Raw genomic sequence first — 24,913 nt, forward strand, 5'->3', positions numbered from 1 at the left:
AGAACGTATTTTTTTCTCCAGCTAGGATGAAGGTTGAGTGGCCGATCTGGCAGTCAGATGGCACAAGCATGAGACTTGGGAGAGGTCAGCACTTTGCTAGGCGGGAGTAGGGTTCTTCAGAAGCAGCGGTTTCCTCATCTGACAACTCTGCTTTAGTTTTTGAGCCTGGTGCTCCAGCCTTTAACAATTACAAGTATCTCCTATCCCTTTATAAGAATTATTTATGTGGCTGTAGCAGAGAGATCACAGGAGAGTGGTAAGAAATTAGGTACCAAAAATGAATGAGGTGGGGTGCCTGGCTGACTCCATTGTCAGAGCATGCAACTCTTGATCTTGGGGCTGTGAGTTTGATCCCCACATTCGGTGTAAAGATGGCTTAGAAATAGTCTTTGGGGCATCTGGGCGTCTCAGTTAAGTGTCTGACTTCCGGCTCATTATTTCACAGTTTGTGGGTTTGAGTTCCACGTCTCTGTGCTGACAGCTCAAAACCTGGAGCCTGCTTTGGATTCTGTGTCTCCCTCTCTCTGCCCCTGCCCCACTCGCACTGTCTCATATAATCTAAACATTTAAGAAAAAGTTTTCTTAGAAATGGCAGTGGTGTGATATAGAAGAAAGCCTACCACCAAGAACCCTGATGCTTCAGGTTTCAGGAGGAAGGAAAGCCACTGAAAGGGCTCTAAGGGAAGTTTAATTTAGAGGCAGAGTAAGAAAGTGAATCAGAAGAGGCTGGGGACCAAGTTTCAGAAGGCACAGTTGAAGGTTTGGGAAGTGAAGCAGCATGGGTCAGATTTGGAGCTGGTGAAAGCTAATGGAAATTGAGTAAGTGCTGACTGGAGTATGCTTGAACATCTGTTTAAGCGACAGGTAAACCAGAAAGTGTCACGTGACTGGCTTCATGCTGAGGTTTTGCTAGCCGAAGGGTTAGTCTGATCTGTCATGGTTAGTTGACTTGTGGCTGGGGAAGGAGCAGTCTTCTGGAACTCTCCCTTCTCTGAGTGGTGCTCTGTAGGTAGAGGAGGTTGTATACCTTCAATCTGGCTGCTGTAAAGTTTACAAATAGTACAAAAGTGAATAGAAGGTTAGCTTGAACCATATTCACACCTTGAGTGATGTTTTAGTGCGTCTTACAGGTTTGGGCAGTTAGCTCTATAGTCCTCCTGCCCTGTAATTCTGTCTAGGCTGAGGAGCTGGTGATGGAGTTACCTGGATTATTTTTAAGGAGAATGATTTTTATTTTAGAAATCATACTCTGGGGCAAGAAAAAAAAAGTGATCAGAAAAGAAATGGCCAATTTAGTCATTATTGCAGGAGTCCAGATAAACAATGAGACTTGTATCATAGTTACAGCAATTAGAAAGAAGGTCAAATTTGAAATGTTTTCAGAAATGGAGTTGAGATCTAGGTGACTAGTTGAATGTAGGGATGAAGAAGTCCAGCATGATGGCAGAATGTTGATACATACAAATGACAAATGGTGTCATTTGCTAGAATAGAGAATGCACAAAGGGGAGACGTCTTTTGAGTTTATGTGGTGTTTGAGGTGCCTATGTATGCAGCATCCATGGGGAGTATACAGGAAGCAGATTTGGAGTTAAGGAGTGAGGTATAGGTGGAGTTGAAGGACACTCATCCGGCGGCCATTGAAAGCTGTGGTCATGGATGAAATTCCATCACTCTAGAGCATCTGTGGAGAACAGAAGGTGGAGGCCCAAACTTTTGGAACAAGGTCAAGATATAAAAGCAAAGGCCAGAAAGATATGTGGAAATTCCAGAAAGGGAGGACCTCCCAGAATCCTAGAGAACAAAATAGGAAATGACTCGTTTGCCATTACTCCAAAGAGGTTCAAAAAGGTAAATGTGGAAAAGTGTGCATTGTGCTTCACAACAAGGAGACAAGTCATGAGAGCAGTTGTGGAAATGTAGGGGTGGGCAGCAGGTTGAAGGGCTGTTGCTCCCACAGCCTGCCTTCCATCTCAGTAACAACTAGCCCATCCCTCCAGGTCCCAGCCAAAACCCTCAATCCTGATTTCCTTTTTTTTTTTTCCTCATCTCCTACCCTGACATGGGTCAAGGCCTCCACCTTTCTGCTATAGTTCATTTTAAAAATCTATCAGCCAGAGTCACATTGCTAACTCTCCAGCGGCTTCCAGTCTCACTCGTGCAGAAGCCGGCCTGGTATGGAAAACTTCACAATGTACCCCAGCCTGTCTTCCACTTTCTCAGCTCTCCCCCTGGTTTATGCCAACCTCGCAGGCAGCTTTTTCCAGAGAAACTCCCAATTTCTAGGCTTTTCCCTCTTGATGGGGAAGACAGTTACCCCAGTTAACTAAATGGCTTTCTTATTATGTTCTTTCAAGTCTAAAGAGCCTTCTCTGACCATTGTTTTAAAATAGCAGCCTCTCCCCTCCCCATGGCCAGATCTCCCAGCTTCCTTACCTTGCTTGGTTTTTCTCCAGTGCATTTCCTCATCTGCTAATTCTATATTTGTTTGTTCTTTGTGTTTGAGATTTTTGTTCTGTTTGCTGCTGTATCCCAGCATTTACAATAGGACTGAAAGTAAAAGCTCAAAAAATATATATTGAAGTGGGATAAGGAATGTGAAGGCTGCTGGTGAAAGAGCAAATTTGACCATCTAATTTACATATTAGCCAGATAGGATGCTCTTGAGTGGAGGGTTGTGGTTCTTAGTTACACTGGCCTGAAAGGACTACCTTGAGCAACATGGACGTTCCTCTAAAGATAAATTGGAGGGGGGCGCCTAGGTCACTCACTCAGTTGGGTGTTCAACTTCAGCTAAGGTCATAATCTCACAGTTCGGGAGTTTGAGCCCCATGTCAAGCTCTGTACTGACAGTTCAGAGCCTGGAGCCTGCTTCGGATTCTGTCTCCCTCTCTCTTTGCCCCTCCCCTGCTCCCACTGTCTCACTCTGTTCTCAAAAAATGTATAAATTGAAGGGAAGGTGTTTTTTTTTTTAAAATGAGGGGACATGTTTATGAGGGGGAGAGGAACCAACCAAGAAGACAGCTTTAAGATTATAAAGCCTTATGTACAATAAAATGCCTTATTTTATCCTGTGCATAATGTAATTTGTCAAAAATCATTTGAGCCAATAGGAAGGAAAGTGGTTTAGAGTCAGAATACCTGAGTTCCAGTTCTTTCAGTGAAACTTGACCTTCCAGAGCCTCAGCATGGAGCTACTATGTAAGAGTCAGTCCTGAACTTTGAAATCGCTCTCAAAATAAGATCTATGGACCATCCACAAGAATATGAACAGATTTTCTTGGATCCCACCTTCAAACTGCCTAGTCCAAATGTAGGGGAGGAGCCTCAGAATGAGCATTTTATATCTTTAGAGATAACAAGAATTACTTCCTGAAATTCTGGTGAGGATTAGGTGAGAGTAAAATAGAAACGTCTGACATTTTGTTAGTGCTCAGTAAATGTTGGTTGTTCCTGTTAAAGGAACATCGTAAGGGTCAAGTGAGATAATAGTTGTGAACTTTGTAAGCTGAAAGTGATGGACATGGGAATGTGACTTGTAGACCTCTGACTATAGGAAACATAAAAGACCCAACATGCTTTGCTTTGAAATCTACCATGTTTGCCCCGGGGCCATAATTCCCCAGGGTTTCCAAGCAAGGGAGTGACCTGGCAGAGATTCTAAGGCAGACCTGACCTGTTCATGGAAGATAGGGCTCCTCTGACAGCTGACTTTGGCTCAAGAACTCCCCTGATGGCCTTGCTAAGTTTTCCATGATGGTCTAGGATGCTTCCACCTGATATTATTTCACTCAGGTCCTGTCTGATGGCTCTCTCCACTCCCTCCCCATTTTCTCTCACAGGTGTTTCCCTCATCCTTGCATGCTTAATCCTATATGGGGGTCTACTGCTTGAAGGACCCAGACTAAATGAGCATCATAGAAAAGTAAGGAGGAGAAAAGTAAGGATGATTCTGGGAACAGAATCTGAATTCTGGGAATTCAAAATCAGGGACAGAGTATGAAGCACCAGGAATCTGTCCCCCTCCCCTGACAACAAGTACACTGGCAGAATTCATTTGATGTAATTATTTTGGAACTGGATTCTTGAAGGCTTGAAACATTCAGGGAAGGCATAGATGGCAAAATGAGATTAATTTGGGGGAATTCAGCTCTTAGCTAAGCTTCGGCTACCCATCCCTCACCCAGCCCAGCCCCGTGGCAGGCGGTTGTGCACATGTTCTTCCTGGAGTAGCTTACAGGAGCCAGAGAGCAATGAGGAGTCTGTCCTCCAAATACGGGGGCTCTGTGTTCTGATTGTTCACTGCTGCTTCTGGTCAAGGAAACGTAGACCCAGGCCACAGCCATTACTGTTCTATCTTCTCTCCCCATTAGTGTAAGTCCCTCCCCTCCAGCTAATGTGAATTTTAGGGAATATAAAAGGCTATTCCTCCCCCACTTGTTGATTTTAGTCTTTTCCCCTTTGAGGAGCCAGACATTAAAGGACAATCAAAAGTAACCAGTGTGTGGGGAAATTTTTTAAAAAGACATATATATATGCCCAGGGGAGGGCACAGGCTCAGATAAGAGCTAAAAAGACCTTAAATGTACACCTTAAAGTCTAAAGGGGCACCTAGGTGGCTCAGGTGGTTAAGCGTCCGACTAAGGTCCTGTTTTTAACAAAACTCCTAAAGCATATAAAGAAAATGGGAAATCTGGCCCATTCAAAGGAAAAAAGTAAAACCAGCAAACCATTTCTGAGAAAGATCTGATGGATGAACTACTAGACAAAGATTGTAAAACAACTGTCTTAGCAGATGCTCATAGAACTAAAGGAAAATGTGGAGAAAATGAAAATGATATATGGGGACACCTGGGTGGCTCAGTTGAGTGTCTGACTGACTCAGGTCGTGATCTCACAATTCTGGAGTTAGAGCCCACTTCGGCTCCTCTAACCCCCGCCTCCCCCCCCCACCCCCAACCTCTGTCCTTCCCCTGCTTGCACTCCCTCTCTCTCTCAAGAATAACAAATATTTTAAAAATGTATGTGCAAAATGGAAATAATAAAGAGATGGAAAACATAAAAGTTCTATAGCTGAAAAGTATAACTGCAATGTAAAATTCACTAGAGACATGCAAAGGCAAATTTGGGCATAAAGAATCCAGGAGCCTGAAGCTAGGACAATTGAAATTATTGAATCTGAAGAACAGGAAGAATAGGTTGAAGAAAAGTGAACAAAATCTAAGGGACCTGTGAGGTAACGCATCATGGGAGTCCCAGAAGGAGAGTGAAAAAAGGGTAGAGAATATTTAAAGAAGTAATGGCAGAAAATGTCCTAAGTTTTATGAAAGACATGACTAGCGCCGTACAAAAAGTTTAATAGACTCCAAGGAGGATGAACTAAAGAAGGTCCACGCCAAGACCCGTTTTAATTCAAACTGTGGAAAGCTGGAGAGAATTTTGAGATTGGCAAGAAAGAAGCAACCACGTACAAGGGGAAGCCTCTGTAAGATTATAAGCAGGTTTTTCATCAGAAACTGAAAGTCGGAGAGCAGTGGGCTTGATACATTTAAAGTGCTAAGAGCAAAAACCATAAACGAAGAATCCTGTATCTGGAAAATTACAGAAACAAATTCTGTATGATTCCACATATGTGAGGTACTAGAGTCCAACTAGAGGAAAGAGTAGAATAGTGGTAATGGGGAGTGGTCGTTTAATGGATATAAGAGTTTCAGTTTTGTAAGATGGAAAGAGTTCTGGAGACAGGTGGTAGTGATGGTGGCCCAGCAATATTAATGAACTTAATGTCACTGAATTGTATACTTTTTAAAAAAAACTTTTATGTTTATTATTATGTTTTTTGAGAGAGAATGAGAGTGGGAGAGGGTTAGGGAGACAGAATCCGAAGCAGGCTCCAGGCTCTGAGCTGTCAGCACAGACCCGACGCGGGGCTTGAACTCATGAACCACGAGATCATGACCTGAGCCACCCAGGTGCCCCTGAACTATATGCTTTAAAGTGGTTACGATGGTGAATTTTATGTGTCTTTTACCCCATTTAAAAATTTTGGAAAAAATGATGGGAAAGGTGTTGAATAAAGGTGTAAGGGCACATTGGAAACAAAACTGATTCTAGGGTCTTGCAGTCATTGTCAGTTTTATAGGAGAGAGGGCTTGTCCAAGGAAGAAAATCTTTACTGGAAACAACTGATATTTAAAGGCCATTTTGGGGCGCCTGGGTGGCTCAGTCGGTTAAGCGTCCGACTTCGGCTCAGGTCATGATCTCGCGGTTCGTGAGTTCAAGCCCCGCGTCGGGCTCTGTGCTGACAGCTCAGAGCCTGGAGCCTGTTTCAGATTCTGTGTCTCCCTCTCTCTCTCTGACCCTCCCCCATTCATGCTCTGTCTCTCTCTGTCTCAAAAATAAATAAACGTTAAAAAAAATAAATTAAAATAAAATAAAGGCCATTTTATAAGGCTTTGTCATTTGAAGATCATCTTTTCCATTTTTGTAGGAATGTCATATAGCAAGGTTCATGTGCTCATTAGATGATTTTTGGAATGCGTAAATTAAAAACTTTTTTAAATGAAGTGGTATAATTTTAAACCAACTCCGGTAAATATTTTAATATCTAGTGGTTCTTGTGTTAATTTGGATTGATCATGACCACTCACTTTCACAGAAGTAAAAATGTTGTAAATTTTTAAAATATATTTTCTTAAGTTTTAAAGTTCTATTTATTTTGAGAGAGAGAGAGAGCATGCATGAGTAGGGGAGGGGCAGAGAGAACGAGCAGGCTCCACACAGAGCCCAATGCAGGGCTCAATCCCACTACCTGTGAGATCATGACCTGAGCTGAAATCAAGAGTCTGACACTTAACTGACTGAGCCACCCAGACGCCCCGGTAATAATTTTTAAATGTTCTCTGAAAGTATATCATAGCCCTTTGAAAAGATAACTCTGGACTTCCACTTGTGGTAATGTTGGACCACCTATTCTGTGGAAGACAGCTAAAAAGATTAGACAAAGTATATTCTAAAATCTTATCAGAAGCAACAAAATTTTGAGGGATTCCTAGACGAGGTTCAGGAAGAAGGTGGTCATGTAGCAAAATGATGTTCAAGGCTACTTTTTCCCTGGATATGTTTGCAAATCTGGAAGGCAACTTGAGAGGCCGAGTGCTGATCTGAAAGTATGTTTGCTGAGCTGGAAGAGGCAGTTGTACAGTGCTGGAGGGAAAAAAAGTCCAGCCCCACCAACTGTGGGAACCCTTGTAAACTACCTTATGCTTTGAGTTGGGGACCTCCAACGGTTGTACGATAGTGGCTAATTAAACCAACCCTCATGTAGATTGCATTGCAACCTGACTTGGAGCCACGTGAGGACCCAGAAATCACAAGTCCTGAATGGATAAACGTGATCCCGAATAGCTAGTGCCCCCAGGCACAAGTAAATACTATCTGAGGAAAATAATATAATCCTATCTTGAAGTTATTTCTGCACATATTTTACAGATGCCAAATCAAGTGCATATTCAAAGATAACTAGGTTTACAAGGAGACAAGGAACCATGAACAAGGTTGAAACACAATAGAAAAGGACCCACAGGAACCCCAGGTGCCAAAGATAACAGACACAGAATGTGAAGCAAACACGTTTACTATATTCGGTGGAGATAGAAGAAGTAACTTGAAAATTTTAGGTGTTGTGGGCTGAATTGTGTCACTCTCCCACTCAAATTCATATATTGAAGTCAACCTTCAATACCTCAGAATGTGACTATTTCTGCATAGAGTATTTAAACAGGTAATTCAGGTTACATGCGGTCATTGAGGTAGACATTAATCCAATGGGACTGGTCTCCTCAAAAAGATCCGGACATGGGCATACACACAACTGAAGGACCATTGAAGAGACCAGAAGAAGACAGCCTTCTACAATTTCAGAAGAGAAACCTCAAAATGAAACTAACTCCGCGACACCTAGATCTTAATCTAGACTGCTAGCCTTCAGGAACGTGAGGAAGTAAATTTCTGTTGCTTGCGCCACCCAGGCTGTGATACTTTCTTATGGAAATCCTCACAAACTGCAATAAAGAAGGGAACCAGAAACTGTATAATTAAACCAGCAGATTTTTAAAAAAATTAACCAGGTGGCAATCTGAGAACAGAAAAATACAATACCCACCCCAAAGAAATCAATAGATTTAGAAGCTGGTTAACGCAACTGAAGGTAGAATTCGTTAGCTGGGAGATAACTGAAGGAAACCATATATAATGAAGTACAGAGAATTTAAAGACTGGAAAGTAGAGAAGAAAGGTAAGAGAGAATAGAGTAAGAAAATCAAGCAGGCTATGACTGAAGCCACAGAAGAAAGGAAAAAGAGAATTAAAGAGAGAATGTCTGAGACTTAGGGATAATTAGGGGGAAGGAGACACCAAAAGAAAGTCAAGTCCAAAACCTACTTAAAATACCCACATCTACACATCAATAACAGTACCACAGTTTTTAGATGACAAAAGAGGAGTCAGGAGGAAAAAAAAATTACTTTGAAAGGGATGATATTAAAGCTGACATCTGATTTCTCAACAGAAAGACTGGGTGCCTTAAAACTGTGGAATGCTATCTTCAGTGATCTGAAAGAAAATACTTGCCAACCTAGGATTCCTATACACACTAGGATATGAAGGTAAAAAAAAAGACATTTTGAGGGAAAAATGGAGAGCATTGGCAAGCAAGCAGACGAGCAAAAGAAAATGATCCTGTTGGAATATTAGGAGATACAAAAGCAATGAAAACAAGGAAGTAAGTTCCAAACAAAGGTTGCTTACTTCTTTTGTTTGTTCCAGGCTCTGAGCCATCAGCCCAGAGCCCGACGCGGGGCTTGAACTCACCGACCGTGAGATCGTGACCTGAGCTGAAGTCGGACGCTTAACTGACTGAGTCACCCAGGCGCCCCTGTTTGTTTGTTTTTAAATTTACATCCAAGTTAGTTAGCATATAGTGCACTCACTAATGATTTCAGGAGTAGACGCCAGTGATTCATCCCCTACATGTAACTCCCAGTGCTCATCCCTTAAGTATCCTCCTTAATGCCCCTTACCCATTTAGCCCATCCCCCCACCCTCAGCCCCTCCAGCAACCCTCCATTTGTTCTCTATATTTAAGCATCTTATGTTTTGTCCCCCTCCCTGTTTTTATACTATTTTTGCTTTCCTTCCCTTATGTTCATCTGCTTTGTATCTTAAATTCCACATATGAGTAAAGTCATGATATTTGTCTTTCTCTAATTTCGCTTAGCATATACACTCTAGTTCCATCCTCATTGTTGCAAATGGCAAGATTTCTTCTTTTGATTGCCGAGTAATACTCCATTGTGTATATATATATATATATATATATATATATATATATATACCACATCTTTATCCATTCATCTGTCAATGGACATTGGGCTCTTTCCATACTTTGGCTATTGTTGATAGTGCTGCTATAAACATTCGGGTACATGTGCCCCTTCGAAACAGCACACCTGAATCCTTTGGATAAATACCTAGTAGTACAATCGCTCGGTGGTAGGGTAGTTCTATTTTTAATTTTTTGAGGAACCTCCATACTGTTTTCCAGAGTGACTGCACCAGTTTGCATTCCACCCAGCAGGGCAAAAGTGTTCTTTCTCCACATCCTTGTCAACATCTATTGTTGTCTGAGTTGTTAATTTTAGCCACTCTGGTGTTAGGTGGTATCTCATTTGGTTTTGATTTGTATTTTGCTGATTATGAGTGATGTTGAGCATTTTTTCATGTGTCTGTTAGGCATCTGGATGTCTTCTTTGGAGAAGTGTCTATTCATGTCTTTTGCCCATTTCTTCGCTGGATTATTGGTTTTTTTGGGTGTTGAGTTCCTTAAGTTCGTTATAGATTTTGGATACTAACTCTATCTGCTATGTCATTTGCAAATATCTTTTCCCATTCTGTCAGTTGCCTTTTAGTTTCACTGATTGTTTCCTTCACTGTGCAGAAGCTTTTTATCTTGATGAGGTCCCAATAGTTCATTTTTGCTTTTGTTTCCCTTGCCTCCAGAGACGTGTTGAGTAAGAAGTTGCTGTGGCCGAGGTCAAAGAGGTTTTTGCCTGCTTTCTCTTCTAGGATTTTGATGGCTTCCTGTCTTACATTTAGGTTTCATCCATTTTGAGTTTATTTTTGTGTATGGTGTAAGAAAGTGGTCCAGGTTCAGTCTTCCGCCTGTCACTGTCCAGTTTTCCCAGTACCATTTGCTGAAGAGACTGTCTTTATTCCATTGGATATTCTTTCCTGCTTTGTCAAAGATCAGTTGGCCAACGTTTGTGGATCCACTTCTGGGTTCTCTATTCTGTTCCTTGATCTAAGCGTCTGTTTTTGTGCCAATACCATACTGTCTTTGTTTTTCTTTTTCAGGATTGCCTTGGCTATTCAGGGTCTTTTCTCGTTCCACGCAAATGTTAGGATTGTTTGTTCTAGCTTTGTGAAGAATGCTGGTGTTATTTTGGTAGGGATTGCATTGAATATGTAGATTTCTTTGGGTAGTATAGATATTTTAATAATATTTGTTCTTGCAATCCATGAGCATGGAATATTTTTCCATTTTTGGTGTCTTCAATTTCTTTCATAAGCTTTCTACAGTTTTCAGTGTGTAGATTTTTCACCTCTTTGGTTAGATTTATTCCTAGGTATTTTATGGTTTTTGGTGCAATTGTAAATGGGATTGATTCCTTGATTTCTCTTTCTGCTGCTTCATTATTGGTATACAGAAAGGCTGCCTACTTCTGGGGTGCATAGACACAAATGCTGCCTGCCACTAGAGGAAAGTAGAAAACCCTTTCAGGACCAGGATCCTGTGTTGATATGAAACAGAAGTCTGCTGCCTGTTGGGAGGGCAGGAAACTCACTCCCACCTAAGACCTAGCACCATTACAATGCAGAGGTCAGATGCTATGTGTGGAGGACAAAGCCCTATCCCCAAGGCTCAGGTGCACAGGGCCTGTCTACAACTAAGGCTGCATCAGGAGGAATGAGAAAACTCTCCTGCCACAAACATGAGCCTTGCATCATAAACAATGACAAGCTGCTGCTAGGAACCGGGCAAGGGTTTGGAGAGGGACTCCCTCTGTGGTGCAGGCATTCAGGGAGTGGTGAATGCTGAGGAACCCCAAAATACTCTGGTCACAGATTAAGCACAAGGCAGCAGCAACCCACTATCAGAAATGAGGAGTTGTGGGGCTCCTGGCTGGCTCAGTCAGTTAAGTGTTCGACTCTTGGTTTCGTCTCAGGTTGTGATTTCACGGTTCATGGGTTCGAGCCCCGCATCGGGCTCTGCTGATAGCATGGAACCTGCTTGGGATTCTGTTTCCTTCTCTCTCTGCCCCTCCCCTTCTCTCTCTCTCTCTCTCTCTCTCTCTCTCTCTCACACACACAAATAAATAAATTGACATTAAAAATTTTTTTTTGAAAAAAGAAAAAAAGAAGTGAGTTGCTCCAATGTGCTCATCAAATGACACAGCAGAAGAAAGAATTCTTGATGACAGGTCAGTAGAAATTATCTAAACTGAAACAGAAAACATGGAAACAGTAAAAGAGAGCAAAATATTTAAGAGCTGTGCCACAATATCAAGCAGGTAATTGAAGTAGCAGATGAAGACAGGAAAAATATGACACAAGAAATATTTTAAAAAATAACAGCCTTGGGGCGCCTGGGTGGCTCAATCGGTTAAGCGTCCGACTTCGGCTCAGGTCATGATCTCACGGTCCGTGAGTTCGAGCCCCGCGTCGGGCTCTGTGCTGACAGCTCAGAACCTGGAGCCTGTTTCGGATTCTGTGTCTCCCTCTCTCTGACCCTCCCCCGTTCATGCTCTGTCTCTCTCTGTCTCAAAAATAAATAAACATTAAAAAAATTAAAAAAAGAAAAAAGAAAAAAAATAACAGCCTAAATTTTTCCAAAATCAATATAATAAACCACAGATCCAGGAAGCTCAGAACACCCCCACGCTGAAAAAACACAAAGGAAAAAAACATACCCAGGCACTTCATAATGAAACTTGGTGAAAACCAAAAGTTGAGAAAATCTTGAAAGCAACCAGAGAGAGAAAGAGGAACAAAAATGAGTAAAGCGAGCTTTTTATTTAAAATCTATGTAAGCTATGGGGCGCCTGGGTGACTTGGTTGGACATCTGACCCTTGATTTCGGCTCAGGTCATGATCCCAGGGGTGTGGGATCAAGCCCTGCCTTGGTCTGTACTGATCATGGAGGCTGCTTAGGATTCTCTCTCTCTCCCTCTGTCCCCCTCCACCCACCCACACTCTCTCTAAAATAAAAAATAAAAATAAAAACTGCATAAGCTAGAAGGCACTAGGATGACATCTATATAGTACTGAAAGGAGGAGAGTCAACCCTAAATTCTATACCCAGTGAAAACATCTTTCAAAAATGATGGCAAAATACAGATTTTCGCTTGTCACCGTAGGTGAGCCCAAAGCTTTCCAGCACCATCTTGGAAGGAATCTAAGTTTGTGTAGGTTTTCAAGTACCTTCTGAGATCAGCATCTCTGTGTACTAGCTTTCCCTTAGACTTTTTTTTTAATCTTTCTATTTGAAATAATTTCAAATTTAAGAAAAGTTGCAAGAACTATTTTAAGAACTCCAGTATGCCCTTCACTTACATTGTCCGATTAACATTATACCGCAGATATCTGCCTTGTAACCCTCTTCAGGTGTATCTATGCATATTTTTTTCTGATGCTTCATTACCCTCTTAGCACTTCAGTGTGTGTTTCCTAAAATATAAGGACACTGTCCTGCAAAACTACAGGAAACTATCAAATTCAGAAAACTAACTTTGAAATGGTACTACCATCTAAACCACAGACACCATTCAAATTTCACTAGTTGTCCCAAGAATGTCCTTTATAGGGGCGCCTGGGTGGCTCAGTTGTTTGAGTGTCCGACTTTGGCTCAGGTCATGATCTCGCGGTTTGTGAGTTCAAGCCCCATGTAGGGCTCTGTGCTGACGGCTCAGAGCCTGGAGTCTGTTTCAGATTCTGTGTGTGTCTCTCTCTTTCTGCCCCTCCCCCACTTACACTCTGTCTCTCTCTCCTTCAAAAATAAATAAACATTAATTTAAAAAAAAAAAAAAAAAAAAAAAAAAAGAATGTCCTTTATAGGTCCAGAATCCAATCCAGGATCACTCATTGCATTTAGTTGTAGTATCTCTTCAATCTCCTCAGTCTTTTCTTGTCTTTCATCATGTGGACAGTTTTGAAGAGTGCAGGCAGTTACTTTGGATTTTTCGGTCTTGTTGGAAGTAGGTTCATTTTGTGCACCTTTAGCAGGAATATCACAGAAATGATGCTGTGTTCTCAGTGCATTGTATCAAGGGAAGCACAATTTTGACTTGCCCCATTACACTTACTAGTTAATAAATTATATTAGTTGTCATTTCACTGTAGACCTTTTTCTCCATTTATTATTCACATCAATATGGACTAGCAGATTCCTATTTTTTTTATTTAAAAAAAATTTTTTTTAATGTTTTATTTATTTTTGACAGAGAGAGAGAGAGAGAGAATGAGCGGGGGAGGGGGAGAGAGAGAGGGAGACACAGAATCTGAAGCAGGCTCCAGGCTCTGAGCTGTCAGCCCAGAGCCCGACGTGGGGCTCAAACTCACAGACCGCGAGATCATGACCTGAGCTGAAGTCAGACGCTCAACCAACTGAGCCACCCAGGCGCCCCTAGCAGATTCCTATTTTTATTCACTGAATTCAAATCCATTACTACTATTATTTTGATGCTCAAATTGTCGCAGATAAAGCGAATAGAAATCCCTTTAATCTGGCTTCTGTATCCTTTGGACATGTCTCCATTATTCCTTGAACACTTTCTTACTTTCTGGGACATCAAGATTCTCCAGGCTTACTTTGAACTTTCTTTACCCCAGTCCTCAAATCAGCCATTTCTCCATGGAGGCTTGATATCTATTATCAGAGAGTGGTATTCAGAAATCAAAGTGTGTATGCCTTGCGACTGGGATGGCATTGCCTCTAGGCTTTTCTAGGGGATAGAACTCAGACATACATACATATGTATTTCACACACATGTACATACAGATATGCAACTATAGCCATTTTGATATTTATTTAAATATATTAAAAGCCAGGTGTTCATCTAGATACCCCCAGTTCCAATCCAGTACCATAAGATTTATTCAAATCTTCCCCATTTCCATCTTCATAAATCGATCCTCTGCCAGTGAGAAAGGAGCCTGGCTCCCATCATCTTCAGTATGTTTATTATTTGTTCGGTCCCTTTACACGTAACTCATCCTCGAACCTGGAAGCCATGGACAACTCGGCTTCGTGGTGACTAAGTGGGCCACCGTGTGGACAAAAGGGAGTGCTTCTCGGATTTTGACTTGGTGATTCCATAGCATTGTGTCAGCCCTTTGATGCCCTTTGAAGAATTCTTTACCCTTTCCCCAACATTTTTAGCTGTTTTGAACAGGTGCATTGTCAACAATAAGACGGTAGTGTTCTGTAAATTGAGCCAAATATTATTTTAATGTGCTCTATGAGGAGAAAAAGTCTGGAAGCACTACTTTGGGTTGTTACCCGTTCATTTCCAGTTTTGCCTGGATCAGGTTTAGCTGTGGCTTCCTATAATCTTGCCAACTCTAGACGAAATCATAAATTGAACTGCGTTCATTGTATCTGGTAGTCAAACCATGGAAGAGACCAACACACCCCACGGCTCTTCCCTCACGAGCCTAGATCAGTGCTTTCCAAATTTCAGTGTGCACCCAAACCACCCGGAGATCTCATGAAAATGCAGAGCACGTTACCCAGTCTGGGGTGGAGCCTGAGAGTCTAACAGAGTCCGGGGTTAGCAAGTCTCTAGAGTATTCCTCACCCTTACTCCAGGGGTCAGTGAGGGGTGATTAAATTGTTCAACCAGCAAAACTTACAGGTATGTTCAGCTTTTTTTTTTTTTCACTTGCAAACGTACACACAAACAGAGCAGAGTGAACCCCGAAGCATCACTGGCATTTACCAAACTTCCCCTGCCCCTGACCTTTCTGTTCTTGGACTATTTGAAAGCAAATCCAGCCATTTTATCATTTCAGTGTATGCCTCTAAGAGAGCAAAATTAAAAACACACACACACACAACCCCGTGTCATTATCACACAAAATTAACAATACACACAACACAAAACATCATTCCTTGACATCACCTAATAGTCCATATCCATGTTCTCGGATGCAGGCAACGGATGGGTCCCCGGGTCAGCTCCTCCGGTGCCCCAGGCTCACTCCCCTAAGCTGAACACCTTCGGTTGCCATGCTCCTTCGGCTTTCCTCACCAGCAGAGAGCACAGGTCCTCCGCAAACCGTATCTTATGGCCTGCCAGTTTCATTCTTGGGAGAACTCTGCTAATAAGCCTTAGCAAAATCTTTAGGATCGCGTCCTTTGACCCCCTTCCTGGGGCTCTGCCAGGTCCTCTAGCCCTGAGGCTGGGACAGTAAACAGCAGCCCGGTCAGGAGGCCTGGAAAGTTGGCCCTGCCTTAAGTTGGCAGCCCGGGTGACCTTGATGTAGACGTTTGAGAAAGGTTGCTTCGGGAGAGGCCTGAGGGATCAGGCTTCCCAAACTCTCCCAGCCTTATAGCCCTCTAACTTTCCCCAGACATCTACCCATTGCTAGGATCCCACTGTGCTGTTAATCGGTGTATTGGGCTCTGTGCGTGGATTACCTCTCCCCTCTCCAACCCCTGGCTATAGGCAGAAAGGACATCCCTTCACAAAGGACCAGAGTGAAGCTTGTTCCTGCAGCTGTCAGCCCCCCACCCCCCACTCACTGGCATGCAGCTCGTCTCTCTTGCAGCCCATCCCCGAAACTCACGGGGAACAGCCCGCACATTTCCATCCCAACGTTTTCCTACCATATCCCAAGCCTCTGGTGGAACGTGAGCCTCAAGAGAATACACATGGTTTCCTGGCCAAGTGCCTTGTGTCCAGAGAGCAAGGGCTGCCAAATCCTCGGCTGCGGACAGGAGAGAGGTCCTGGGGAACCGGGAGAGGTGGCACGTCCGGGCCCCACATCCCACCCTGCTCAGCCAGTGCCCGTGACAGGAGCCCTCACTCACTCAATTTCCGGGTTCCAAAGTTGGTGTCGGTTGGGGCTCTTTTGGCTATAGGTGACAGAAGTCAAAATTGTTTCGGCCAAAAGGCGGTATTTATTGGGAAGGTGTGGGAATCTCCATGGAGCAGCCCAGACGCAGGAAAGGCGGAGGGAGACAGGGCTTCCTCTCATCTTTCTTCGGCAGGTCCCCTCCGAGTGGCGAGAAACGTGGGCCCGACAGCCCTGAGCTTCAGGCCTCACCGAGGTGCCCACACAGCGCAGTCCCTTAGGAGCTGCCTGAACTCAGTGCCAGGTCTACCCTAGGCCGATTCCGTCTGGATGCCCGGGGTGGAGCCTGGGCACCGGGTCCCCGGGTGACTTGAAAGCAGGCAGGAAGTGCTGCATTATAGCTTCCAGCCCCCAGACAGACGTGTCGTTCTCATTCATAACTCGAGGGCCGGGACTCTAAACCCGTGCAGGGTCAGCTGCCCACCCCTCTCGCCAGAGGCTGCAGGCGACAGCCTCTCTTGAGGCAGCCTGTGGACGCCCAGCAGCTGCCTGCCCAGGGCCCTGCGCCCATAATCCCACAGCCCCTCCGCCGCTTGCTCCTTTCCTCCCATCCCCAACCCCCAGGGAGCGTGCCCGCCATCATCTTGTCAGGCTTCCTTCAGGCCAAGCTTGGGGGAGAAGGCTGGGCTGCATCCTTGGGCTTTGGTGACTTGATGAGAGAGGTGGTCACAAGACAGGCGTTGGAGGAAGCCAGACAGCTGGCAGAGGAGGGCAGGGGGAAGGCAGGGGACAGTTATGGTCAGCTCTTTCCAGATGGCAGAGGGCAGTGGCCACTCAGAGACTCTGGGGTGGGTGAGGCCTGAGCACGAGGTGAGGTGCCGATCTGGGTGAATTTTCCCTATCTCCCTCTGAGGCCATTTCCCCCTTCTATACTAACATGGTATCTGTACTTCAAGACCAAAAGCCCCTCCAGGCTGGCCCACACACTTCTGCATGAGGACGGGACTCCAGCCACAGTCCCAGGCAGCCTCAGACCACCTCTCCCTACTCTGGATGCAGGGCAGGGATGTGGTGGGACCTCAATAGACTGGAGAGGAGGAAGGGTGGGTGAGGAAGAAGGCAGCATTAGGGCACTTGCAACCTTGCTCAGGACAGGCTTAATGCCTGAAGGAGCCTAACATCCTTCTCCCAGTCCCTTCTCCACGTAGCGAGCTCCTACAGTGTCCCCTCATTCTGGCTCTGAGGTCAGAGCCAGGCTGGGGAGTTTCCTGGAGCCCTGATCAGCACTGGATGTGCTGTGTAACCCACCCTGGAGGTCTGTCTCCCCATCTGTATGAGCAAGGACCCAGGGACCCATCGTAGCCATGCCAGGGACAGATCGAAGGACACCACACTCAAGACTGGATGTTCACTTCTCTTTCCAAAAAATACCAAACACACAGTCTAGGTGTGGCAGGGGGACAGTCGGGCTGGGGACCTGGACATTACACACCCAGGGGGCCCTTGGCGGAGGCGGACAATTTAACAACTGGTCTGAAAGTCAAAAGAGAGGAGAGCTGGTTAGTGGGGTGAGCAACAGGGCAGGGCAGGGGCTGTGGGGTTCAGGCCTAGGAGCAGGGACTGGCCAGTGTGGTCAGACCTGGGCCCTCACAGCAGCCCAACCGGGGGCCCATTCCTGGGAGTGGGGGGTTGTGGGGGAAGGGCACATTCTGGCCTGGCCTTGTGTGTGGATGTGCACGTGGTGCTGGATCTACTGGAAGAGCCTGAGACCTGAACTCAGGGACAGCGGGCCGAGCACGTCTCTTGGTCTTTCTGAACCGTTTCCTCATGTGTAACATGGGGACATTCATCATCCTGGCACTGCCCCCTTCGTGGGGTTGCTCTGAGGAACCTGTCAGCCTGGGAAGGGGACAGACTGTAGCCAACCCAGGGCACGGGGCACCAAGGTCCACCTTTGTGGCCGTGTCCCCGGGGCCGGCACAGCGTAGGCCCTCACGTAGCCCTGCAATGAGTAAATAGCGGCCCGTGAAAGTGACGACATCTGGGCTGGAAACGTGCTGGTGCCCGTGCGTGGTGCAGACGGGTCCCTGCCTGTACCTGGACATGCACGTGCACCTGCGGGCTGAGTCCTGCCTCTGGCCGCCCTCTGGTTCTGAGTCTCAGAGTGCAGGGTGGGTGCCTACGTGGGGACAAGCTGCTCAGTGCAGCTCGGGGATGCGCTGTGCCCTACTGGCCCCGCCCAGGGTGGCGCAGGGGACGGCAGAGTGCAGGGCTCAGACGTACTCTCGCGCAGCAGCCGAGGGGCCCGGCCGGTAGGGCTGCGGGCTGCTGTTGGTTCTCTCGGGCTCCGGGCATGTGCAGCAGAGGAAGGAGCCCCCCAGCATGGCCAGGCCGGCGGAGGCCCAGCCCACGAACAGGGCCGAGCCGAACTCGTACCTGCAAGAGGTAGGGAGGATGCCTTCAGGGGTGGCTGCAGGCCCGCCCTGTCCCGGGGCTCCCCACTCCCAAGGGGCGTGCAGGGTGTGGGGAGCTGAGATCAGGGGCCTCCCAAGCCTCCCCAGTCTCTCTGGATAAGTTCAGATGAATGCCCCCCATTCCCCCTCACCGACATCACCCAGCACAGCCGCATCACCCAGCGTGACCCAGGCCCAGGGCGGCCCGCTCTGTGTGCGTACTCAGGCCCCTTTCCTCATCTGGCCGGAGGAGGGCGTCCAGGGGGGCAGCCGAGTGCCACGGGGAGGAGCAGGGCAATCCCTGCCATCTTTCTCTTGGTCACCCTCTGACCCACAGAACTCCCAGCCTGGGCTCCCTGCTCTCCTCTGGGGCACGCAGGCCCCTCCACCTAGTGCCCTGTGTCTCCCGCCTCCTGGCCTCTCTGCAGCGCCCCCAGGACTCCCCGCCTCCATGCTTTTGCCTGAGGTGCCCCCCTCCTGGAGGGACCCTGTCTGTGACTCCTGTGCTCCGCTCCTCTGCCTTAAGAGCCCACTTCAGATGCCACATCCTCCCAGGGTCTTTCCCTGACCCCTTGTGCCTGACCCTGACTCTCACTGGATGGCCATTTGGCCCCCAGGGCTTGCCCGAGCCGAAGGGAGGGCCTGGAGGGCAGAGAGCGCGGGATTCCTTCATTCCTCCGTGGCTCAGCACAGGGCCAGCATACTGGGTGCCTTGGGAAATGTTGAAGGGATAAGGAACGAGTGCCAGGCTGGTGTCTGTCTCTGAGCTGAGCTGCCTATTGCTTGGAGATCTTTGTGGCTGGAACTGCCAGCCCCAGGGAACAAGCCCCATGCCTGAGGTCTCCTTTTTCTCCCTCACCACACTTCTGCCTTCTCCAGGGAGCCTTCCAGACTGCAACAGCCCCAGCATCTTTTCCTATTCTCCCTCCACTCCGGGGCCCAAGGTCTTTTGGGACGTCTGGGGTGGAGACTGTCCCATTCTCTACTGTGGCAAGCTGAGATGGGAGGTTGGAGCCAGGTGGGCCCAGGCTTTTCACAGAGCCCCCTCTTCCGCCCTCATGCCCTCGGCCTTACTAGTCCTGGTCATGCTAGCTCCTAAATATCTCTGAATGTATTTTTCACTGCTAGCCTCTAGCCCCAAGGCCTGCTCCAGACCTTTGCACTTTACTGGTCTTATCTCCTCCCCACCAACGTTGCATGCCACAGCCAGGATTGTTGGCTGCCTTCCGCCCCAGGATGGGGATCCAAATCTTCCTATGGCCGTAAGGTCCCCCCACATCTGCCCTTACCACTTCTCCAGTCTCCATCTCCCAGCCCAAAGCACCTGCTGCCTTCTGCGGGAATCACAGCAACGGGGTTGCTGAGTGCTCTCCAGGGCCCTGGCATTGTGCTAAGTCCTCTCAGCGGTATCTCACTGAGCCCTCACAACCACGTGTGAGCTGGGTCCTTGGGTCCCAGCTCCATTTTACAGGGAGGAGACCAGGCTCAGGAAGATAAAGGAACTTGCGTTTTCACACAGCAAGCACACACAGAGCTGGGATTTAAACCTGGATCCGGGTTGCTTAGCCCCTGGAGCGCCCTCCACAGGCCTCCTGCCCCTTCAGAGGGCCCAGCCACACCCTGCCTGGCTCCCCGCTCCAGAGCTTCTCAGTGGCGACACCCAGTGCTCATCCCCTGTTTCTCCCTCCAGGTGCCCTGCTGGACAAAGGCAGTGGAGCGGGAGGCCCAGCTTGTCCCCTGGTCCAAGCCGTGCCCTGGCACTCACCTGGCATTGATTGGTGTGCTGGGGTTGAAGAACTCCTGGGTCACCAGGGTGGCATACCACGAGACGGCTGTCAAAGTGCAGAGGCCTAAGGACAAAGGAGGGAGTGCTCAGCCCTTCTCTGGCCCCAGTCGGCCACCCAGAGTGGGGCCACCTGCCACGACCGAGATGGTGGAGAGGGAGCCAGGGACACTCACCTGCCAGGAGGAAAAGGGCACCCCCAGAGATGGCGATGCGGCTCTTGGCAATGGGGTTGCTGTCTCCAACCCGGGTGCACTTCATGCCAACCACACTGAGGACCATGGCCACAAAGCCCAGGAGCACGGCCACCACCATCAGGGCTCGGGCTGACTGGATGTGACCTGGACAGGGCGGGAGGGACTGAGTAGGTGGTCGGAGAAGAGGGGAGGGGGGGTAGGAGGAGTGGCAGGGTAGTTTGAGTTCTCTCTTCTCCTGCTCTTTGGCAGGTGGCCTCCCTTTGGGGCTTGGCCCACCTTCTCCCAAGCAGTAGGGGTCAGTTCCTCCTGGGGCCTTGCAGATTCAGCAGAAGAAAGAACCAAGGGTGTCCGAGGCCCAGCTCGTCCCAGGTTGGCTCTCGGGCAGGGACGCCTTCTCTATCGGTCATTCTGCCTCCTGGTCACCTTCCCCTCTGCCCTCTGAGTCACCCACGGCAGGTATACACCTGCACCCAGGTCAGTCCTGGACCTCAGGCAGCTCAGGGGATCTGGGTCCCTGAAGGAGCCAGGTGATCTGCCTGGATGGGCATGGGGAAGGGGGGTCGTGTGATAGCTGCCCAACTCAGGCCTGTGGGGCCCTGGGCAGAGGGTGGGTGGGCTGGCCCTGAGCCAGGGACAGAGCTTCAGTGGCCCGTTTACAAGCCAACTTGTCAGGCTCAACCCTGCACCCCAGGAGAAGGAGAGGGACCTACGTGCCCAAATGCCATGTGCACAGGCCTGTGCGTAATGTGAGTCGGTGCACCCAGATGGGGGCATGCGTGTCTAGGTGCAGGCCTGGCACGAAGGTGTGTGCGCACAGTGTGTCTGCATAGGGAGTATGGGGAGAAGCGGAAGGGAATGAACCTCTTTGAGTGCCACGCACCCCTCTCAGCTAACCCTGCCACAGTCCTGTACTCTCCTCTACAGATGAGGACAAGAGAACACAGAGAAGGGGTAGTGGCTCCTTTAAGGTGAGCTCGGATCGTGGCTGCCAGAGCCAGAGCCCCTGCCCTCCATGGAGCACCGGGCTGGCCTGGATTTTCTAAACGCACAGGGATAGGGGCTGGAGAATGAGGCCCAGCGCAGGTGGCAGGCTGTGGGCAAGCCTCCTCCAGACTCCCCCCTTCCCCCACATCCCACCTCCCCCCACCCAGCCGGTGGGAAGCCTACCTTCCAGGGCGAGCAGGGAGTCGTAGAGTTTGCACTGCACCTGCCCCGTACTCTGGGAGGCACAGGACATCCAGAGCCCTTCGTAGAGGCCCACGGCCGTGATGATGGCGTCGCCCGCATACGAGGACTGCTTCCACTGCGGGAGGGCTGTGCTGGCGATGATGCCCACCCAGCCACCCAGGGCCAGGAAGTAGCCCAGGAGCTGGAGGCTTGAGTTGGCCATGGCCCAGGGGAGGGGAGGAGGGGGCTGGAGGTCCCAGGGCTCAGGGCCGGGCCAGGATCCCTGGGGAAGCTGGGGTCATGGCCAGGTGAGAGGAACAACTGGGTGGGGGGTGAGGGAGCGGCGAGTGGCCAGAGGCTGAGAAGGAGAGGTGGCAGCCCAGCAGCGGCAGCGGCAAAGGCAAAAGCTCTGGGCTCTAGAATGCAGGGGGAGGCCGAGGGGCCCGGAAGGCCAGGGGCCCGCCCACAGCAGCTGCCTGAGCCAGGGCAGGGTCCCCAGCAAAGCTCCTGCCAGCCCCCTGGGGGTGGAGGGTGGGGCCCTGGCCCAGGTGGGTGCCTCGGCCCCGCCTCCCAGGGAAAGAGAGGGGAGGGGCTGGGAGGAGTGACCCTGCTTGCCCTCAGGGCCTTCCTGCCGGGGAACCCCCTTTAGCAACCGTGCACATGTCCTACAATTTTAATTCCTGCCCCAGCACCAGCCCTGAGATGATGGACTTTGCTGTTGCTTGGCTGACCTGCCCCTTGGGTTTTCTGTCCTCTGTAGGACAGAAAGGAAATGGAATCCCACTTTGCGTCAGGTAAGACTAGAGTTAGACATCAGAGAGAACTTTCTGGAGAGGGCTCTGAGGCCAGATCCAGATGTGGAGAGACTGGGCTGGGGAGGGGATGTTGCGGAGAGGGAATCCCGGGTTCTGGGGGTAGGGGGGAATATGTATCAAAAACAGGGGAGGCCAGGCCAGGGAATATGCACTGTGGGGTCTGAGATCTGAGGGGGGCAGAAGGACCCCAACAAGGCTGGGCCAGACCTGGCTGCCAGCCAGCAAGGGGCCTGGTCGGGGAGGTGGGAGATAGGACTGACCTCCTGGCATCAGTCTGAAGGAAGGCAGACTGTTCAGCCCCGTTAATCCCCTTGCTGGCTGGTTTAGCAGCCCCTGCTGGGGCCGGAGGCACGGGGCCCTGGCCTCCAGCTCCAGAACAGCCTGGCGGGGAGCCGTGGCCTCTGCACATTCCTGGGGTTCAGGCTGCCCCTCCTAGCTCCCCACACCCTCCTCCTCTCTCCCATCCCAGCTCAGCCCTCTGGAACAGGGGAATGTTTAACTCTCCTCGAGCTCATTAGCAATCCCCTCACGTTCAGTTTGGCCCCGTGGGCACCGCCAGGCGTGGGTGCAGGGGGAATGCCACAATCTTGCTCCTACTCTGGCCAGCGCCCCGCCTCCTGGCCGCCCCCTCCATCCCCAGCGGCCCACCTGCCTTTCCTGGACCACACTGGGGGAAAGCAGGGTCCTGCCGTGGACCCCCCCACCCCCACCCGCAGCCTTCCTCCCCCACAGCCCGGCCCCCCTCCGCAGGGACTCGTCCCCAGCCTGCTCCCTCACATTCTTCACGTGGCTATGCAAACGAGAGGGTGCCAGGCACTGCACAGACAATGGCTGCCCTGTGCACCCGCCCAGGGCGTGGGCCCCTGGTATGGCCTGCAGCTCCAGCAGCTGGGGGCAGGGGTGGGCGCTGCTGGCCTGCAGTTCCAAACCCCGGGCCCCCTCTGTGCCTGGACAGCCAGGGCCACGTGGATCCACGGACACACAGACCTGCTTCCTGGGACACCCCGAGGGTCCCCAAACTCAAAGGGGGCCTAGAGCTGTTGTAGAGAAGTCAGGGTGGGTTGGGATCCCGTTTCTACCGCAGACAGTTCGGACACAGTACGATCCGGGGAAACAGAGGACATCGCCAGAGCCCAGAGCAGAGACTTCTGGGGATGAAGTGAGCATCCTTTCTGCGCCCAGAACCGTCTAGTCCTCAGGGCAGCTCTCTCCGCCCCAGTGGAGGCAGGCCCTCCACTGACAATGAGCCAAGGTGGAGAGGTAGCCTACCTTGGGCGAGGACGCAGCAGGTCTGTGCGCTAGAGCCACATTGACCCCACACCCCGCCTTTCTGAGGAGGACTCTGATCAATGAGGGGGCCAAGAGCCAAAGAGGGGAAGTGAGCCACTTAGGGTCACATAGCTGTCTCCAAGAGCAAAGTCTGGGGGTGCTGAGGCCTCGGATATACAGGGATGCCTATACACCCCTCCGTCCAGGGCATCCCTCCCTCCTACTGGGGACCCAGAGCCACTTTGTGGTCCAGAATGAGGCTCACCTCCCCTCTGAAGCTTTTCTGTGTAACCCTCCTCTTTGTTACTTGAGGTTTCAAGACTGCTCTACCAGAATGTTCTCTCCTACCCTGAGGGCCTTCCCTCACCAAGGTTCCAGCCTTTTGGAATCCAGATCCTGCTCCTGGGTGGGGTCCCCTGCTACGCCTGCAGTCCAGTGACTCCCAGGCCTGTGGGGAAAGCAGGAACACTCAGGGCCCCAACTCAACCTCCATCAGGAACTAATTAGAAACTGCCCTGGGGTGCCACATGTCCCTGCCTAAGCACTTTCACTTAGGTTACAAGGCTTCTGGCTTTACCTCTGCCACCAAAAAGCTGTGGGACAGGCAAGTCCCTTAGCCCCTCTGAGATAAAATAGGGATAATAGCACTGGCCCTGTCTAGTTCATCATGGCGAGGGGGTGGGGGGGGGTCGCAGGGATCAAATCATAGGTAAAAGTACTTTTGGAAAACATAACGCCTGAAGAAATGTGGCTAATGAAATCTCTTCTAAAAGACTCCCACCTGGGCGAGACCCCCACCCTCACCCCCCGCCTTTGCCCTCTCATCCTGGGCGGGGTTGGCTGCCTGTGGCTGGAGACCCACAGCCACGCTGTGCCCAGCAGTACCTGGCAGAGAGCCCTGCTTAGCAGATATGTGTTGATCATTGACTGGTTTGGGGATTAAAATGTTTCTGCCTTCCTCCCCGTGAAACACTGGAGCTGTTTCCCTGGCCCTCTCCCACTGCCAGCCAGGAGGGCCTGATTCATTCGGCTGCCATCCAGCACATCCTCAGCAGCCGCCACCTCAAGTGTTGGGGGCTCAGGAGGTGGTGCCG

General features: G+C 49.3%; 1 protein-coding gene across 4 annotated transcripts; it reads right to left on the bottom strand.

The window, feature by feature from the left end:
* Nucleotides 1-17,336: 17,336 nt before the first annotated feature.
* Nucleotides 17,337-24,524, bottom strand: CLDN19 (claudin 19). Of its 4 annotated transcripts, XM_042997316.1 has the most exons (5): nucleotides 21,736-22,088; nucleotides 20,548-20,712; nucleotides 20,354-20,438; nucleotides 18,419-18,571; nucleotides 17,337-17,668 (listed from the first exon to the last, which is right to left on the bottom strand). In XM_042997316.1, the coding sequence occupies exons 1-5, from the start codon at nucleotides 21,956-21,958 to the stop codon at nucleotides 17,620-17,622; spliced, it is 675 nt and encodes a 224-aa protein (XP_042853250.1). In that variant the 5' UTR covers nucleotides 21,959-22,088; the 3' UTR covers nucleotides 17,337-17,619. The 4 variants fall into 4 exon arrangements, with proteins under 4 accessions (XP_042853250.1, XP_042853249.1, XP_042853251.1 ...); XM_042997315.1 differs by having other exon boundaries at nucleotides 17,594-17,668; nucleotides 20,354-20,712; XM_042997317.1 differs by lacking the exon at nucleotides 17,337-17,668 and adding an exon at nucleotides 24,187-24,524 and having other exon boundaries at nucleotides 18,188-18,571; nucleotides 20,354-20,712; nucleotides 21,736-21,862.
* Between the last annotated feature and the right edge of the window lie 389 nt (nucleotides 24,525-24,913).

Source organism: Panthera tigris, chromosome C1, assembly GCF_018350195.1.
Source record: "Panthera tigris isolate Pti1 chromosome C1, P.tigris_Pti1_mat1.1, whole genome shotgun sequence".
In the NCBI taxonomy this organism is placed as follows: domain Eukaryota; kingdom Metazoa; phylum Chordata; class Mammalia; order Carnivora; family Felidae; genus Panthera; species Panthera tigris.

Excerpts from the sequence above, each read along its gene's own strand:
- CLDN19 (XM_042997314.1), bottom strand. The coding sequence starts at position 21,958 with ATGGCCAACTCAAGCCTCCAGCTCCTGGGCTACTTCCTGGCCCTGGGT. Across the intron at positions 20,713-21,735 it reads CTCCCTGCTCGCCCTGGAAG|GTCACATCCAGTCAGCCCGA; the intron begins GTAGGCTTCCCA and ends CGCCCTGTCCAG. Across the intron at positions 18,572-20,353 it reads AGCACACCAATCAATGCCAG|GTACGAGTTCGGCTCGGCCC; the intron begins GTGAGTGCCAGG and ends TACCTCTTGCAG.